This window comes from Astyanax mexicanus, chromosome 22 (genome assembly GCF_023375975.1).
Source record: "Astyanax mexicanus isolate ESR-SI-001 chromosome 22, AstMex3_surface, whole genome shotgun sequence".
In the NCBI taxonomy this organism is placed as follows: Eukaryota; Metazoa; Chordata; class Actinopteri; order Characiformes; family Acestrorhamphidae; genus Astyanax; species Astyanax mexicanus.
The window spans coordinates 31218360-31237310 of NC_064429.1; the positions used below are offsets into that span (position 1 = coordinate 31218360).

Sequence of the window (18951 nt, forward strand, 5' to 3'; positions counted from 1 at the left end):
GGTTTTAACTGGTTCGAATCCTGGTCATTCAGCTTGCCATCAGCTGCTGGATCTCCAAGAGCTCAATTGGCCTTGCTCTCTCTCTGGGTGGGTACAGTAGATGGAGCTCTTTTCCCTCATCACTCCTAGGGTGATGTCGATCAGCACAAGGCAGCATCTGTGAGCTGATGTATCAGAACCGAGTCGCTGCGCTTTCCTCCGAGTGCACTGTGATGCTACTCGGCAATACTGCATCATAAAAGAGGTAGAGTCTGACTCCATAGAAATAAAATGGTTTAGAACTGCACAAATGATCTATGATTGTAAAAAATTAAAGTAGAAAATGTGATATTTTCTTAATATTTGGGAAGTAAGAAGAAAATTGAGGATAATGATGATGGTGATGATGATAAGGACGACACAGACAGACTGATGAATGTTAGTTTGTTTTATTTATTGCTGTATTACTATAGTCTCACATTTGGTTTGTGCCTCCTTCAGAACAGCTGACTCTTCCTGCGCTGAGCTCCGAGCCGTGCTGCACTTTACCTGTGATTCAGTGCAGCTCTGCTCTCTGGGTGTAACCGATGAACATATAAGCAGCAGCTGCTGATACAACAAACAGGACAGGAATACACGGTATCCCAGCGCCCCCAGTATGCTTCCACTCCAGCCAGTAAGAGTCAGTGAGAGAACATTACTGATACGGTATTGGCAGCGAGCAACAAAGAAGGCCAAAAAAAAAACAAAAAACAAAGACTTCAGATAAGAAGATGAGGTTGTGTAGCAAAGTGTCATTGATTTGGTTTTCGTGATTGACTCGAGCACCAGTTCACTGTTCTGTACGCTGCTGGGATGCGGCCAGTGCTTGAAGTGGGAGGGTATTTAAAGGAGAACTCTGGTGTAAAATGGACTTTTGTTGTAGTAAAACATGATAAAAAGTTCTTACCTTTGTTGAATAGCCCACCACCGCTCTCCTACAGCTTTTTAAGATCCAGTAATTTTTTACTTTTTGCCCAGCACTCTGTAAAACGGCCGTACCTGGCATATTTTGCCCCAATAAATCACTTTTTTTCACCGTTATCCAGGCTCAAAGTAGCTCCACACCTCATTGATAGAATCTGGAGAGCCCTAACATTTAAAACGAGGCATTAAGGACATTAAGTTATAAGAAACTGCTACAACAGGAGGCAGGCTATGCGAGATCTATGTATATATGTCTATGACATTATCAGTACAAAGATGGTGGCGCCCAGAGATTTACCTGCACTATGAGATGTAAACAGTATTTTTTAATAAGCTTCTTGTGCACTTTTAAAGTTTTTAATGCCTCAATTTAAAGTCAGAGCTCTCCAGATTCTACTAAGGAGGTGTGGAGCTACATTGAGACTGGATAACGGTGTAAAATATGCCCCTATAAGGCCGTTGTACAGAGTGCTGGGCAAAAAGTACAAAATTACTGGATCTCACAAAGCTGTAGCAGAGCATTGGTGGGCTATTCAACAAAGGTAAGAACTTTTTATCATGTTTTACTTTCACACCGGAGTTCTCCTTTAAGGTCCAGCTGCCATCTCTGTAATACCGCTGGGCATTTATTTCCTAAATCTGAAATAATTTGGCTCAACAATGCAAAAATATGATGGATGATGATTTTTCAGATAGTTCTGGCTAGTATGCACAGTTGAAAAGTGAATGGGAGTTCTTGGACTGCTTCTCGTTCTTGTCTGTTTGTGGATAAAATCTCTAAAAAAAAAGATCTCGCCCTACCTTGCTGGTTGCACTTTCTTAAATCTTAAATTTTAAGCGATTTTGAAAATACAACTGATGTATCCTTCCCACAGATCGACATAGACAACAACAACAAAAAATAGCACCACAAAATTGGCTTTGTTAGACTGTTTCATATGTTTTTTTACCAATAAGCTACTGAAAAGGAGTCTTCCTAGGACCTACCAGGGACCTACCGAGGACCTTGACTGCAGCCTAGGCTTTGAAATGCAGCTACTGTTGTGCTGGGGGAACACAGCGGAGATCAGCGCAAGTGGAGATCAGCGCAAGTGCAGTAGCCAGAACAAGCCAAAAAAAGTCTGATGTTTTAAATGCATTACCAATCCAAACACTACAAACTACTTTTTATGTGGTCTTATCAGATTTTATCAGTGATTTAAAACGCAATTTTGAAACTAAACGTAATTTGATCTTCAGTTTAGATCTTTAGTTTAACAGAGATCATAAATATCGAATCTGCTCAGTGGTATTGCAAAAATAGCTTTGCCAAGTGTACTGACTTGCCTTCTGCCAATATCTAACCCCGTTTTTAGCTTATTAACAAGCTCTTTCAGTTACTGTAAAGAGGATTCAATTTGCGATGGATAGAACAAAAAACATATCACTCGTGAATTTGTGAACCCAACAATATTATTTTGTGAACCCTCCCCCAGCTGTGGCATAAACAGCAAGCTTTTGAAAGCTTTTCACATTAATGAAACTTCTATGCTTGTGCAAATCGGTACCACCAAAGCACTGGACCGGGCTTTATGCTGACCAATCTTGACCATCTGAAATGACCATCTTAAAACCTGCTTGACAATGACATTAAAGTTGCTTTACCACTCAAATTACTTTCAGGGAAGTCTCTGTCCATTTGTAACACAAAAAGAGGTTTCAGTTTGTTTCTCTAGAGTTTACAGTACAGGTCAGAGGCGGAGCGATAAGATTCCCCTTTCTCTACCAGTTTAAGATGTCCCTCACGTGACCCCACAGTTTCGTGATCCACAAGTTGACCCCTAAGTCCGTTAAGTACTGCAGCTCTGGCGTCAGCATCTTTCGGCATAGCTTCCTGTGCGCTTTGTCCACGTTATTTTTCAGATTGTATCCCATAATAGACTTCTCGCCTATGGGCTGCCAGGGCTGCATGGAAGTCTCGTGGATGCTGCCGGCATCCACAGCGTGGCCACCTTCGATGCAGATGGTGGCCATTTCTTTGTTTCGGCGCCGCAGCTCGGCAACGTCCCTCGCCATGCGTTCCGTGCCGTACGCTTCCACCTTCTTCCAGAAGGTGGCGTTGAAGTACTGGTAAAGCTTCCAGTCAACTGCATTCCACTCTAAGGCTTTAGCCCTGAGCTCGGGGGTCAGTTTGGAGATGGTTGAGCCCTTGCGGGCGTTGAGTTTGAAGAACAGCAGGTCCTCCATGTCCCAGCAAAGGGCATCCTTGAGCAGGATCAGCGACTCCTCGAAGTGCTCCACCAGCATGACCAGCTCAAATCGCTCGGCGATTGCCCGGATTCCCTCTGCCACCCTCGGGTCGTCTGCTGGCAAATTATTATCCTGCCCAAAGTCAAAGAAAAGCAAGTTCCTGAGGTAGAAGGAATTGAAGCCCTCCGAGTCGTAATAAAGCTCAGGTTCCCGCAGGAACTCCCCCAGCTTGTCCTCCCCAGAGATCTTCCACGTGAAGGGCACCAGACGGCCGAAATAATGGAAAGAAGACTCAAAGAGTTCCGCCGGGTCCCTCAGGATGGTGATGTAACTGGTGTCCCCCGGAAGCACCTTGGCCACCTCAACCTCGTTGAAGCGCATGTGATTGCAGATGATGTTGAAGCAGACGCCGGGCCCGTAGTCCTTCACCTGAGAGCGGTGGAAAGGTGACGGGTAGAAGAAGTCATTTCGGCTGCTGGGGAAGGCGAACTTCAGGCGGTGCTTCTCCCCGAAGCGGAACAGGATGTTGAGGATGGTGCTGCTTGCCGTTTTGTGGGTTTTTAGGAATACAATGTCCACCTTTGGGGTACAGCTCTGGTCCGGCCCTGAGCTCCGAAGGCTGTGGTGGGATGCAGCTTTGGAGTGGACAGAAGGTGGACGGTGGGCACATGAGTAAGGCACAGGAACACTGGTAGAGGAACAAACGGAAAAGTGGTGAGGAACCATGCAATGAAAACAGAAGATGAAGACAACTAAGCCAGAGGTTAAACATAGAAATGAGCCATTTTAATTCTAATTATTCCTGCTATTTTACTGTACTATTTTAAAACTATATTATTAACTGATGGAAAGATGGGTTGCCCTGGTATTAATGATGTTTATATGGTGCTAATAGCTGGTTGCTATGCTGTTACCAAGTGGTTTGTTGTGTGTTTGCTGTAGATTTCCAGGTGGCTGCTTTGTTTTTGTTATGTGGCTGCTATGGTATTCCAGGTGGGTTCCATGAGTCTGCTAGTTGGTGTTGCTAAGTGGTTTCTAGGTGATTGCTGTACTATCTAAGGTGAGTGACATGGTTTTGCTAGAAAGTTGTTTTGGTATTGCTAAGTGGTTGCTATAGTCCAGTAGCAATGGAAATCAAAGTGGCTGCTATGGAGTTGCTAAGTGGGTACTAGGTTGTTGCTACTGTTTTGCTAAGTAGGTAGTAGGTGGATGCTATGGTGATGCTAAGTGGTTGATATAATACTGTATCCCTGGTGGTTGCTATGGCATAACTAAGTGGATGCTACCTGGTAGTGATGCTGCTATGGTGTTGCTAAGTGGTACTAGGTGGTTGGTATGATATTGCTAAGCAGTTGGTATTATTATCCAGGCAGTTGATATTATGTTCTTAAGTGGTGTATAGTTGGGTGCTATGCTGTTGCTAGGTGGTTGCTAAGGTGGTTTGTGTGGTGGGACTCACTCTGGCAGGCTGAACTGGACCTCTGGAGCAGACAGGCAGTAAAGCAGAATCATGCAGCTGGTCAGGAGGGTCCCCAGAATCAGGCCCTTACACACCGACCTCCACTGCTTCCCCTGCTTCACAACCATCGTACCTGCAGGAGAAACAGACGGACAACAATCAGAATACAGATTTGGTAGAATAATGATTATTAACTCAAATACAGGTATGTTTAGAGTAATGCTGTTGTCATAATCTGATGTGAATATACATAAAGTAATACCTAGTAAATCACAGGATACATTAATTTCACAGTTGGGTTCATACAATTGTTTGGACCTCATAGTTTGGTACAATGGGTTGGCATACCATAATATAAATTGTCATAACAATGCCATATCATGTCTTAAAGTATTGATACTTCTTGATAAGAAGTAGCAATACTTCAGGGTTCATAAAGTAATGATTAGAAATTTCGATATTTAAGAATCAAAATTATTGATATTTCAAAATCTAAAGTAATGATACTTCAGTATCGGAAGTAGCAATACTTTACGAATCAAAAAGTATTGACACTTTGGAATCAGAATTGTCAATATTTCCAAATATCCAAAAATCCAATGTAAGTATACTTCAGGACTTATAAAGTATTTGATACGTAAGGATTAGAAATACTGTTATCTTAGTATCAAAAGTACTGAGATTTCAGACTCTAAAGTAATGATCCTACAAAAATTAGTAAAAAGATGGGTCTCAGGCTCTCAAGAGCTCAGTAACCTCCAGCACTGTGGTACCATGATAGGATGCAGCACCTGTGCAAAAACAAGTCCAGTCGTGAAATTTCACTACTCACTACTAAATATTCCACAGCCAACTGTCAGTGATATTATAACACAGTGAAAGAGACTGGGAACCACAGTGACTGTGCTCTGTCAGTGTAAAATAACAGAGCGGAGCATAGTACACAGAGTTCATCAACTTTCTGCAGAGTCACTACACCAATCACTACACACCTCCAAACTTCATGTAGCTTCAGATTAGTTCATCACTACACACCTCCAAACTTCATGTAGCTTCAGAGTACATCACTACACACCTCCAAACTTCATGTAGCTTCAGAGTTCATCACTATACACCTCCAAACTTCATGTAGCTTCAGAGTTCATTACTACACACCTCCAAACTTCATGTAGCTTCAGAGTTCATCACTACACACCTCCAAACTTCATGTAGCTTCAGAGTTCATCACTACACACCTCCAAACTTCATGTAGCTTCAGAGTTCATCACTACACACCTCCAAACTTCATGTAGCTTCAGAGTTCATCACTACACACCTCAAAACTTCATGTAGCTTCAGAGTTCATCACTACACACCTCAAAACTTCATGTAGCTTCAGAGTTAATCACTACACACCTCCAAACTTCATGTACATCCAGAGTTCATCACTACACACCTCCAAACTTCATGTAGCTTCAGAGTTCATCACTACACACCTCCAAACTTCATGTAGCTTCAGAGGTCATCACTACACACCTCCAAACTTCATGTAGCTTCAGAGTTCATCACTACACACCTCCAAACATCATGTAGCTTCAGAGTTCATCACTACACACCTCCAAACTTCATGTAGCTTCAGAGTTCATCACTACACACCTCCAAACTTCATGTAGCTTCAGAGTTCATCACTACACACCTCCAAACTTCATGTAGCTTCAGAGTTCATCACTACACACCTCCAAACTTCATGTAGCTTCAGAGTTCATCACTACACACCTCCAATCAAGAACATCAAGAAGATCAAGAACAACAGAGCATTGATAATCTCATGGAATAGAGAGTTTCCTTGACCAAGCAGTTCTATCCACCAAGCCTTACATCATCCACTTATACTTTTGCCAATATAACGTACGTCCTTTTATGTTCGTGTTCGTGTGTTCGTCATCATTTCCCTCTTGTGTACAATTAATTACGAGACGTTTCCTGATGCTCACTCAATCATCAGTCCCCCAGGAGCCTCAAACAGCAGGGAGTAATTACACCCAGCCAGGTCTTACAGAACTGATGGTAAAGCAGTTTTTGTGCAATTCTGGAACGTTAGCAAGTTCTATGGTGTTGTAGAACATTGATTACAAACAGTGTTTTGTGTCCAGCGAATTCAGGCCATCGTGTACCTGATCTGTTGTACTAGAACATTCCGAAACAATAAAAGAATGAAAAGAGATAGTAAACAATAGTAAAGAAAAAGGAAGTAAAATAATACTTCTAAAAATGTGAATAGAAGAGCATGATCTTTAGAATGAGCTGCCAAATCTTTTATCAGTGATCCTTTCAATAGAAGCTCACCAAAATCTGGCGCATTAAGTTAAACCCCTAAATACAGCTTGGCCGTTCCTCTGATCTGATAAAATCAAACTTTGCTAGTAATCCCATCAATATCTTTGCATGCACTTAATCAGATTTTAAGTAGTTGTTGGCTTAACAGTAAGTGTATATGTAAACACATTTGAAAGAATAATTTCCTGCAATTCAATATCAATAATTCGATCAATGTATTAAATGCACTTAATAATCTGATAACTGAAGAAAGTCTAATTTTGTTAGCAATCCAGTTTACAATTTTACTTGCATTAAACAATCCAGTAAATGCAGAAAACATGTTTACATGCATTTAATAATCTGATGATTTTAGAAAATCAGATGTCAGTAATACAATCAGTGCATTTGCATGCATTTGATAATCTGATGATTTCAGAAAATCTGATTTTGGTTGTAATCTGATCATGTAATTTAATCATTCAGTATTTCAATATGTCAGTATTTCAATAAACATGTACATTACATGCACATAATACTCAGATATCTACAGAATATCTAATCCCATAATCTGGTAAAGGTATTTATGTAATAATCAGAGAAGAGAATAAAATCTGATTTTGTCAGCTAATTACAGAAAATCTGATTTTGACAGTAATTTAATTCAAGTAGTTGCGTGGAGTTAATAATCTAATAGCTAAATTACAGAAAATCAGATTTTGATAGTAATGTGATCAATAAATTTACGAGTGCTAGATGTTAATCTACACAGATTTCTTTTCTGAAAACTGTTTATTTGGGTGAGTAAAGTGCTGCCGTTTATTTACAGTAAACTCAGATTTCCAGATTTCCACTAAGCTAAAGCATTAGCATTAGCGGCTAACCGACAGGCCTATACTGAGGAACCCTGAGTGTTCAATAAACCGGGGTGATATTAGCTAGCAGTTCATCACATGTAGCTTGTTTTAATATAGTAAACACTCAGAATACAGGCTGATATACTTAACTCTGAATTGCTCTGAAAGAATTAGCGCTCGGCGTGGTTAGCAGGTAATGCTAATGCTGCTCCAGCAGTGCTAGTCAGGGTTAGCAGCAGGCTACAGTCCAATAATACTCACCTCTGAATGGTGAAAGAGCTAGCGCTTAGCGTGGTTAGCGGATAACGCTAGTACTGCTCCAGTCTCAGTGCTGGAGAACTAAACTGAAACTCCTGTATAACGCTGTACTTCAGCGGAGTGGCTTTACTGCTCCTTCATAACTGACTGAATAATTCATACATGAGGAGCACTGGGTTATAAGGCGCACTGTTGATTTTCGGGAAAATTGAAGGATTTTAAGCGCACCTTACAGTGTAAAAAGCTACGATACGTATTAATTTGATGACTGAAAAAAATCTGATTTGCAGTTATTCGATCATTCTGCTTAAATGCACTTAATAATTTAATAACAGCAAAAAAACTAATGTATACGACCTTAATAATTAATAACTGCAAAAAACCTCTTCTATATGCACTTAATAATCTAATAACTGCAGAAAGCTCATCTACATGCACTTAATAATCTAATAACTGCAGAAAACTCATCTACATGCACTTAATAATCTAATAACTGCAGAAAACTCATCTATATTTACTTAATAATCTAATAACTACAGACAACTCATCTACATGCACTTAATAATCTAATAACTGCAGAAAACTCATCTATATTTACTTAATAATCTAATAACTACAGAAAACTCATATTCACTTAATAATCTAATAACTGCAGAAACACATCTATATTCACTTAATAATCTAATAACTGCAGAAAACTCATCTACATGCACTTAATAATCTAATAACTGCAGAAAACTCATCTACATGCACTTAATAATCTAATAACTGCAGAAAACACATCTATATTCACTTAATAATCTAATAACTGCAGAAAACTCATCTACATGCACTTAATAATCTAATAACTGCAGAAAATACATCTATATTCACTTAATAATCTAATAACTGCAGAAAACTCATCTACATGCACTTAATTAACTAATAACTGCAGAAAACACATCTATATTCACTTAATAATTTAATAACTGCAGAAAATACATCTACATGCACTTAATTATCGAATAACTGCAGAAAACACATCTATATTCATTTAATAATCTAATAACTGCAGAAAACTCATCTACATGCACTTAATAATCTAATAACTGCAGAAAATACATCTATATTCACTTAATAATTTAATAACTGCAGAAAATACATCTACATGCACTTAATAATCTAATAACTGCAGAAAACTCATCTACATGCACTTAATAATCTAATAACTGCAGAAAATACATCTATATTCACTTAATAATTTAATAACTGCAGAAAATACATCTACATGCACTTAATTATCGAATAACTGCAGAAAACACATCTATATTCATTTAATAATCTAATAACTGCAGAAAACTCATCTACATGCACTTAATTAACTAATAACTGCAGAAAATATATTTATATTCACTTAATAATCTAATAACTACAGAAAACACATATATATACACTTAATAATCTAATAACTGCAGAAAACTCATCTACATGCACTTAATAATCTAATAACTGCAGAAAACTCATCTACATGCACTTAATAATCTAATAACTGCAGAAAACTCATCTACATGCACTTAATAATCTAATAACTGCAGAAAACTCATCTACATGCACTTAATTAACTAATAACTGCAGAAAACTCATCTACATGCACTTAATAATCTAATAACTGCAGAAAACTCATCTACATGCACTTAATAATCTAATAACTGCAGAAAACTCATCTATATTCACTTAATAATCTAATAACTGCAGAAAATACATCTATATTCACTTAATAATTTAATAACTGCAGAAAACTCATCTACATGCACTTAATAATCTAATAACTGCAGAAAACTCATCTATATTCACTTAATTAACTAATAACTGCAGAAAATATATTTATATTCACTTAATAATCTAATAACTACAGAAAGCACATCTATATTCACTTAATAATCTAATAACTGCAGAAAATACATCTATATTGACTTAATAATCTAACAACTGCAGAAAAATCATCTATATGCATTTAAAAATCTAATAACTGCAGAAAACACATATACATGCACTTAATAATCTAAAAAATGGAGAAAACACATCTATATGCACTTCTTAATCAAATAACTGCAGACAACACATCTATATTCACTTAATAATCTGACAACTGCAGCTTTATTTTGTCAGTAATTTGTCCAAGCTGCATATATGATGTCTAATAAATCTAAACAGTATTTTTACATGCACTCAGATAAGTGGAGTCAGACATCTATCTTGCAAACAGCCAATAAAGTAAAAAACAGGTGTAGTAAACATTAGACTTTATGATTTTTTTTGTTTAATTTGCTTTCTAATCTTATATACACAAAAGAGAAGTGTTCACTTTTTGACTTTTTGACTAATCAAATAAATACAGTAATCTGATTATGATCATATTACTAAGTGAAAATGTTTTTTATTGTTAATAGCACCTGTTAAATTACTGGCAAAGAAAAAAAACATTACATTAAAAATTAAATATTATTACTAGTATTGCCATTTGAATAGGATTCTTTGGAGCAGATAAACATATAACCTATTGGCACCATGCCTAACTCCTTGAAGCTTGATAGGATAGACAGGTAAAAAGCCTCTAGGACTGAGCAGTGAAACACTGAAACTGTGGAAACCTATGATATTATGGAGCTCCGTTTATTAAGTTTGGGATGAGGGAGGTGATTATCAAATCAAAGATCCTAAACATCCTGACCTAACAAATGCTCTTTTCACCGAAAACAAAACAATCAAATCCTCACAGCAGTGCTTCAAACCCTAGAAGAGAGTCTTGCCTGAACAGTAAAGACAGTTACTCCAACAAAAGCAGGATAAACTATTTTTATTTCTCTTGTTTTTTGGAAGAAATATTGATAAAGCAGGTGTCTCAATACTTTTGTCCATACAGGCATGAGCTGCATGAGGAAGCACCCCGGTTGCTGAGTATAATATGGCAATTGGCCCGATATGCCAACTCAAATAAAAGCAGGATAAACTATGAATAAACTATTTTAATTTCTCTTGTTTTGTTTTTTGGAAGAAACATTGATAAAGCAGGTGTCCCAATAGTTTTATCCATATTCTGTATATCGTCGCTGTCCAGTGAAAAACATGTATCTCCATTTTTTGTTTATTACATTAATATAAACACTCACTGAACCTTAAACTGTAGCAAAATTTCTTAAATAGATAGATAGATAGATAGATAGATAGATAGATAGATAGATAGATAGATAGATAGATAGATAGATAGATAGATAGATAGATAGATAGATAGATAGATAGATAGATAGATAGATACTTTATTGATCCCCGAGGGGAAATTCTAGAGAAATTCTTAATAAATGGACCAATAGAAACTCTTCAAAATGACCTGAAATAAACTCTTTTTTACATTGACTTCTATTGAAAGTTTACAAGGTTTAATTTCTTTCAATTAAAGTTGCTGTTTAAGAGATACTTGTTTTTTTTTTTATTGGACAGCGACGATATAGTATGCTACAATAAAGCCTGAATCAATAACAAAAGCAAAAAAGTTTATGAATTATGCCTTTATGGTCTAAACAACTGAACTTAAAAGCCACAAAAGAGCAACATTTATTCTGACTTGAACCGATGAAAATGGATTGATATGATAAAATATAGTCTAAAACTTGAAAAATGATTTTGAAAAAGGGTTAAAAACATGAAGAAATGAAACAGACACATAAAGATTAACATTGCCTGCTGCTTAAATAACCTTAGGATGTAATAAAAGTAGAATTTAAGATAAAATTTGACCCAAAATACTCACACAGTGCAGCGTCTGAATGATGCTCACCTGTTCCAGCAGTCGGCACATGCTACTGTGAGACTGCCCCATGTATAGACTATCAGTATAAACCCCCCACAGCATCACCCAGTAACCTGCTCTGTGGATGAATTATGCATTCAGATAGAAAGTGATCCTGTGTAGATGTGGTGATCTGTCTCACCACCCGCCTCCTACCCCCCACACTCGGAAATTAGATATCCTCTGCCTGGCTCTACAGATACAGTGTGTGTTACAGTACAATGCCGCTGTACCATACGGCCGGCACCCAGAAGGTCGGCAGGGTCAGCGTGGAAGATCAGTGACAGAGACCGAACCCTTAGACCCTCAGGGCCTGAAGGAGTTCTTTGTGTTTTTTTCTGGGCTGCCTACCAACCTACCCCTGCATTTTTCCTATTGGTGGACAACAACAGCATTGTTGCATCCAAAGCAATACAAAGCAATACAGCGTGAAGAACCAGCCTGAGCTCGGTTGATGTAGGCAGCACCAGAGACTCGGCACAGGCTATGTGCAATTGCGACAAATATTTTTTACCATATTATACTCAGCAAACAGGGTGTTGGCACAAGTAGATCGAGATGACTCCATTATTATACTATTATACAGCAACCAGGGTGCTGGCACATGTGGCTTAAGTTGATTGTTATACTATACTCAGCAACTGGGGTATTGGCACATGCAGCTTGGGCCAACTGCCGTATTATACTCAGCAACCGGGGTGTTAGCACAAGTAGACTAAGCTGACTCCAGTATTATACTCAGCAACCGGGGTGTTAGCACAAGTAGACTAAGCTGACTCCAGTATTATACTCAGCAACCGGGGTGTTGGCACAAGTAGGTTCAATATTGTTATTGAAGTGGAGAGAGAGTGCTCAGTCTGAGGCTTGCTCAACCATTTAAGAATCATCTTTGCACTAAAAACCTTTTTGGAAACTTTGAGTCCTGAAAATGTGCATCTCAGACCACCTCCTGAAGTAGTTTGAGTATTTTGATTTGTACCTGTTTCAAATGCATCTCAGATCATCTTTGGAAGTGGTTTAAATGATTTGCATTTGTTATAAATGTGTCTCAGACCATGTTCTGCAAGGGCTTAATTAATCAGATTTATATCTGTTTTAAATGTGTCCCAGACCACTTTCTGAAATTATTTAATTGATAGGATTTGTAACTGTCATAAAATGCTTTTCAAACCACCTTTTGAAACGGTTTAATTGATAGGATTTAGATCTGTTTTAAAGGCACCTCAGACCACCATCAGAAATAGTTTGAGTGATCAGATTTGTATCTGTTTTAAATGCATCTCAGATCATCTTTGGAAGTGGTTTAAGTGATCAGATTTGTATTTGTTTTAAAAGCACCTTGGGTGCATCTACAATTTTCAGTCAAAACATAAACTTTCAGTCAAAGCCATAAACTACTTGTTACTCACTTCATTTAAGAAATACACTTTATGGACAAAAGTGATGGGATTCCGGCTCATTCAATGTATTAAAAAAAAATTATCCTGATTCAGTTTCAGTCTTGATCAGTCTCTACTAGATTCTGAAGCTTTGCTGTGAGAGTTCAGAGGTCAGAACAGCCCATTCCATGGTACCAAAAAGCTTATGTTTATCTGAGCAAATCAAACCTCTGAAGTTGATGTTGAGACCTCAACATCATGAAATGCATGACTTAATGTAAATCTGGCAGTTGTTCTTTATATTGCATAAGAATTGCCTGATAAATGGACAAATACAGTTGCTTGAAAATGACTGGGATAAAAATCAATTACATTGAGCTCCATTGAAAGTAAGTAGGTTTGAAAATTAAAATTAAATGATGTGCAGATGGAAATCATGAAAACTGGAGCTTCATTAGCGAGACCTTTGACCTGAGCAGCACTTAGGAGACGAGCTGTAGCCAGAACCCACAGAGACCAATGATTAACTAAGGATTATCTCCACAGGCATCTGATGCCTGCCTGGCTTCATGCATGGTAGGCAGCAGGTGCTTATTTAAATGGATTGTCTTTCAGGATGTGCAGAGCTTTATTGAGCTTGATTGTTTTGTAGTCCTTTTCCTTGTGATTTATTATACAGTATCACATTAAGTCATGAGTCATTAAGCTCATTTAGGTGGAGTCTCACAACATTACAGCATGATTCTAGCAGTTACTACATAAATCTTTGCTTTATTCTAACTGTGTTTATTGTTTTACAATACCATATGGTATTGTTTAAATACATATTACACCTGCAGGAGCTTTTATGATAGATATCCCATTCTAAATCCATAGTCATTAGTGTGGAGTCGATCCCCCTTTGCAGCTACAATATATGGACAAAAGTATTAGGTCACATACACAAAATGACATGCCATTCTAAACTCATAGTTATTAGTGTGGAATCGGTCCCCCTTTGCTCACTATTTGGATAAAAGTATTGGGACACCTACACATTACATCTACAGCAGCTTTTATATTAACTCCATATATATATATAATAAAATTAATAGTAATTGGGACGCCTACACATTAGATCTACAGCAGCGTTTATATTAACTCCATATATATATATATATATATATATATATATATATATATATATATATATATATATATATATATATATATATATATATATATATATATAATAAAATTAATAGTAATTGGGACGCCTACATATTACATCTACAGCAACTTTTAGAAATTCCTATTTTAAATCCATAGTAATTAATATGGAAAAGGTTCTCTTTTGCAGCTACAATATATGGACAAATGTATTGGGACACCTAAACATTGCATCTACAGGACCAACTGTTTATAATGACCTGCCATACTAAATTCCTAGTTATTAGAGTAGAGTCAGTCCCCCTTTGCAGCTTACTATATGGGCAAAAGTATTGGGACACTTACACATTACATCTACATAAGCTTTTATGAGCTCCTTTTATAAATCCATCATAATTAAAATGGAAAATGTCCTCTTTGCAGGTACATTTATGGACAAAAAGTATTGGGACACCTACACATTAAATCACATATTATTATTATTATTATTATTATTATTATTATTATTATTATTATTATTATTATTATTTTGTTTGTTTGTTTGTTTTTTTCTCAATCTTTTTCTTTTTTCTGTGTTTCTCTTATAATTTCCTTGGAGGGAAAGTACTTTGTACAAGCCTCTTTTAGGCTTTTTTTACTTTCCCTGCACAGTTATTTTGTTTGTTTGTTTGTTTGTTTGTTTGTTTGTTTGATTATTTGATGTCACATTCTATCTGTGCAAATAAAAAAAAATAAATAAATAAAAAAAAATGTGTACTACATAACTTAAACAGACAAACTGTCTCTTACACTGTGCCAAAATTTCTTGGTGAACGGACCAATAGAAACTCTTCAAAATGACCTGGAATAAACTCTTTTTACATTTTCTCCTGTAAAGTTGCTGTATTGGAGATAAGTGTTTTTCATTGGACAGCGACAATATAAAATCCATAGTAATTAATATGGAAAAGGTTCTCTTTTACCACTACAATATATAGACAAAAGTAATGGGATGCCTACACATTACATCTACTGGAGCTTTTACAATGACCTGCCATTCTAAATTCATAGTTATTAGAGTGGAGTCTATCCCCCTTTACTGCTTACTATATGGACAGAATTATTGGGACACCAACACATTACATCTACAGCAGCTAGATGTAGTCATGCTGGTCTACAGGCTTAGCATTGATGTTGAAGTTGGTAATGCAGATTGATCACGCATGTAGACCAGTAGAAACCAAACTAAAACCCTATGTTGACCCTATGTCAAAAGACCTAAGCTGGGAAACCAGTCTAACCAGCTTGACCAGTTTAAGCTGACCAGGCCTTTTTTTTTTTTTAGCAGGCTAGCATATTTTAATACCCTTTGGCTTTAGTCACTGACAGCCCCTGTACCATCCATCCCTGGACAGTGGAAACTTAGTAAATAAGTAAATAAGCATGTGTCCCAATACTTCTGTCCATAGTAAGCACTTAACATAGATAGTATAAAAGTGATCCTGTGGAAAATTTGCATTTCAAATGCTACAGTAACGGCTTCTCCTCCTCGGGAAAGGCTTTCCATAAGCTGTGAGAATCTGATAGCATTCAGCCATGTTGTCATTGGTGAGATCAGGTTCTGGTGTTGGAGGATTCGTTCTGCCTAGTCTAGTCTCTCCAACTCATGCCAGAAATGTTACAGAGAACACAGTTCCTTTGTTCCATAGTCCATTACTGGGGGGCTTTATCCCCATATAGCCCATACTTGAGCCCCATTGAGCATGGTGACCTTATGGTTTAGATCTACAGCTTTAAAGCCTTACTATTGAAGGGTTTTGTACCCATCTAGCCAGCACATAGCATTGGGTATGGTGACCTTAGACTTAGATCTATAGCCCTAATCCATCACTGGAGGGTTTTATACCCCTCTTGCCCACACTTGAGCCCAATTGAGCATGGTGACCTTAGGCGTAGACCTAAAGCTCTACAATCCAATATTGGACCTAAAGTAGACTCAAGACTAAAGTAGCTGATGTAGCTTAAACACTGCCTTCCCCATGGCACCCCATGGCATTTTCCTACCTGTGTAACCTGTGTAATTTAGTTTAAACTGAATGTACACTTAAATATGGACCAAAAACACATGCTGATTTATTGTTGCTTCCTAAATTAAGAACATTATTGCTGTATCTACTTTTCAGAAGCAGGTTTCTATTTGGTTTTAAAGCTTTGCTGTGATGATTTGATTGCAATTGGTGACAATAAAAGCTAATTAATTAATTAATGAAGTCAGGAAGCTGGATAATCACCCCCCCACTCCAAGAAACTGGGTACAATGGAAGACAGTAAGCACTGTTGTCCACTAGAGAAGATCTTGAATAAAAGCTAGGTTTCAAAGGGCTTAAATTACCAAATGAATACCAAGCTAATAATCTCATTTTGAAGAAATAAGCTAGTCAACTATTAAAAAAGAATATATGGTTTGGGATTAGGCTCAATCCCTGTTCATGGAATATCTGCCAATATCTGCAGAAAAGTAATAACTTCCATGGTTTTTGCCAAAAAACTTGAAAGCTGCAATTTCCGCCAATTTGAAAAGAAAATTCATAGGCTCTGTTGGCCACACCCCCACATCTGAGGCCTATTTCAAAAGCCCAGGATGTGCTTTTTTGATAGAACAGTATGATTCAAACTAATTACATAAATTGTGCTTGAAATATATATGTCCCACACTTGTAAAGGACAGCATGTCCTTTACAATGGACACGTTGCCAAGGTCTACACTCTTCATAACTAAAGAAACTGTAGGACCCTTTACATTATGCAGTGGTTTCTTCAGAAAATCATTCATTGAAATGTTATTTAAAAAGAACTAAAAGTAGTTCTTCTGGTTCTCCATCGTCTCAAAGAACCCTGTCCAGTAGTATCATTTGTAAGAGTGTACAAACCCAATCCACCAATATGGGTCAAAGTCATTTGTTACCTGCTCCATTAAGGGCTCTTATATCAGGACGTGTGTTTGTTTAATTCAGCCTATCAGTAAGTCCAGGCTTATCTAAGCTAAACTGAAAGTCTGAATCATTGCTATACACACAGCAGCTCATTTAACAGAAACCACCACAAACAATAACAGAAAGCACTTAAAAATAGAAAGAGTTCAGTACCTCAGAGAATGGACATTTTCATCCCAGATGGACAGACAGGCGGATGGATGAGGGACTCTGCAGAGGGTGAAGCTCAGAGGCATGGACTCGCATCACAAGAGCAGAACCAAGGCTGGACCTTCAGAACCATTCTGAACCTTCAGAACCATTCTGAACCTTCAGAACCATGGCTGAACCTTCTGCTGGTCCAGGGGGGCTACAGTAGCCTGTAAGGACGCTCTGGTGGTCTCTCATGCTCTTCTTTATGGTGCTGTTGGACGCCCGGCAATGCACTCACTCACTCCCTCCTCTCTCTAGTCTCTCTCTCTCTTTTCCCTCTCTCTCTCTCTCTCTCTCTCTCTAAGCACCTGATGTGGCGTAGGCTCCGCCTCTCTCTCTCTCTCTCTCTCTCTCTCTCTCTCTCTCTCTGAGTGTGTGTGTGTGTGTGTGTGGCTCTCCCTGTGGCATCAGCTTTACTGTACTGCTGGAAATTGCACTTGTCAGGCTGTGGTGTGTGTGTGAAAGAGAGAGAGAGATACAGAGAGAGAGAGAGAGAGAGAGAGAGGGAGTGAGAGAGAGAGAGAGACAGAGTGAGACACAGTCATAGCCCATATGACCATTAAATCATCAATATATACAAACATACTGTGTGTGTATGTTTTTGTGTAAGTGTGTGTGTGTCTGTGTGTGTCTGTGTGTGTGTGAGAGAGAGAGAGAGAGAAAGAGAGTGAGACACAGTCTCAAACATCACACAGCCCATATGACCATTAAATCATCAACATATACTAACATACTGTGTTTGTGTGTGTATGTTTTTGTGTGTGTGTGTGTACGTGTGTGAGATAGATAGAGAGAGAGAGAGTGAGAGAGAGAAACAGAGAGAAAGAGAGTGAGACACAGTCTCAAACATCACATAGCCAATATGACCATTAAATCATCAATATATACAAACATACTGTGTTTATGTGTATGTTTTTGTGTAAAAGTGTTTGTGAGAGAGAAAGAGAGTGAGACACAGTCCCAAACATCACAGAGCCCATATGACCATTAAATCACCAATATATACAAACATACTGTGTGTGTGTATGTTTTTGTGTAAGTGTGTGTGTGTGTGTGAGAGAGAGAGAGACAGATAGATAGATAGAGAGAGAAACAGAGAGAGAAACAGAGAGAAAGAGAGTGAGACACAGTCTCAAACATCACAGAGCCCATATGACCATTAAATCATCAATATATATACAAACATACTCTGTTTATGTGTATGTTTTTGTGTAAAAGGGTTTGTGAGAGAGAGAGAAAGAGAGTGAGACACAGTCTCAAACATCACAGAGCCCATATGACCATTAAACCACCAATATATACAAACATACTGTGTGTGTGAGAGAGATGGACAGAGATAGAGAGAGAGAGAAACAGAGAGAAATAGAGTGAGACAGTCTGAAACATCACA

At 37.8% G+C, this 18951-nt stretch overlaps 1 protein-coding gene across 2 annotated transcripts; it reads right to left on the reverse strand.

The window, feature by feature from the left end:
• Positions 1-412: 412 nt before the first annotated feature.
• On the reverse strand, positions 413-17856 carry gal3st1a (galactose-3-O-sulfotransferase 1a). 2 transcript variants are annotated; one of them, XM_007229412.4, is made up of 3 exons: positions 17523-17856; positions 4634-4766; positions 413-3862 (listed from the first exon to the last, which is right to left on the reverse strand). In XM_007229412.4, the coding sequence occupies exons 2-3, from the start codon at positions 4759-4761 to the stop codon at positions 2707-2709; spliced, it is 1284 nt and encodes a 427-aa protein (XP_007229474.1). In that variant the 5' UTR covers positions 4762-4766; positions 17523-17856; the 3' UTR covers positions 413-2706. The 2 variants fall into 2 exon arrangements, with proteins under 2 accessions (XP_007229474.1, XP_022523008.1); XM_022667287.2 differs by lacking the exon at positions 17523-17856 and adding an exon at positions 8047-8310.
• Between the last annotated feature and the right edge of the window lie 1095 nt (positions 17857-18951).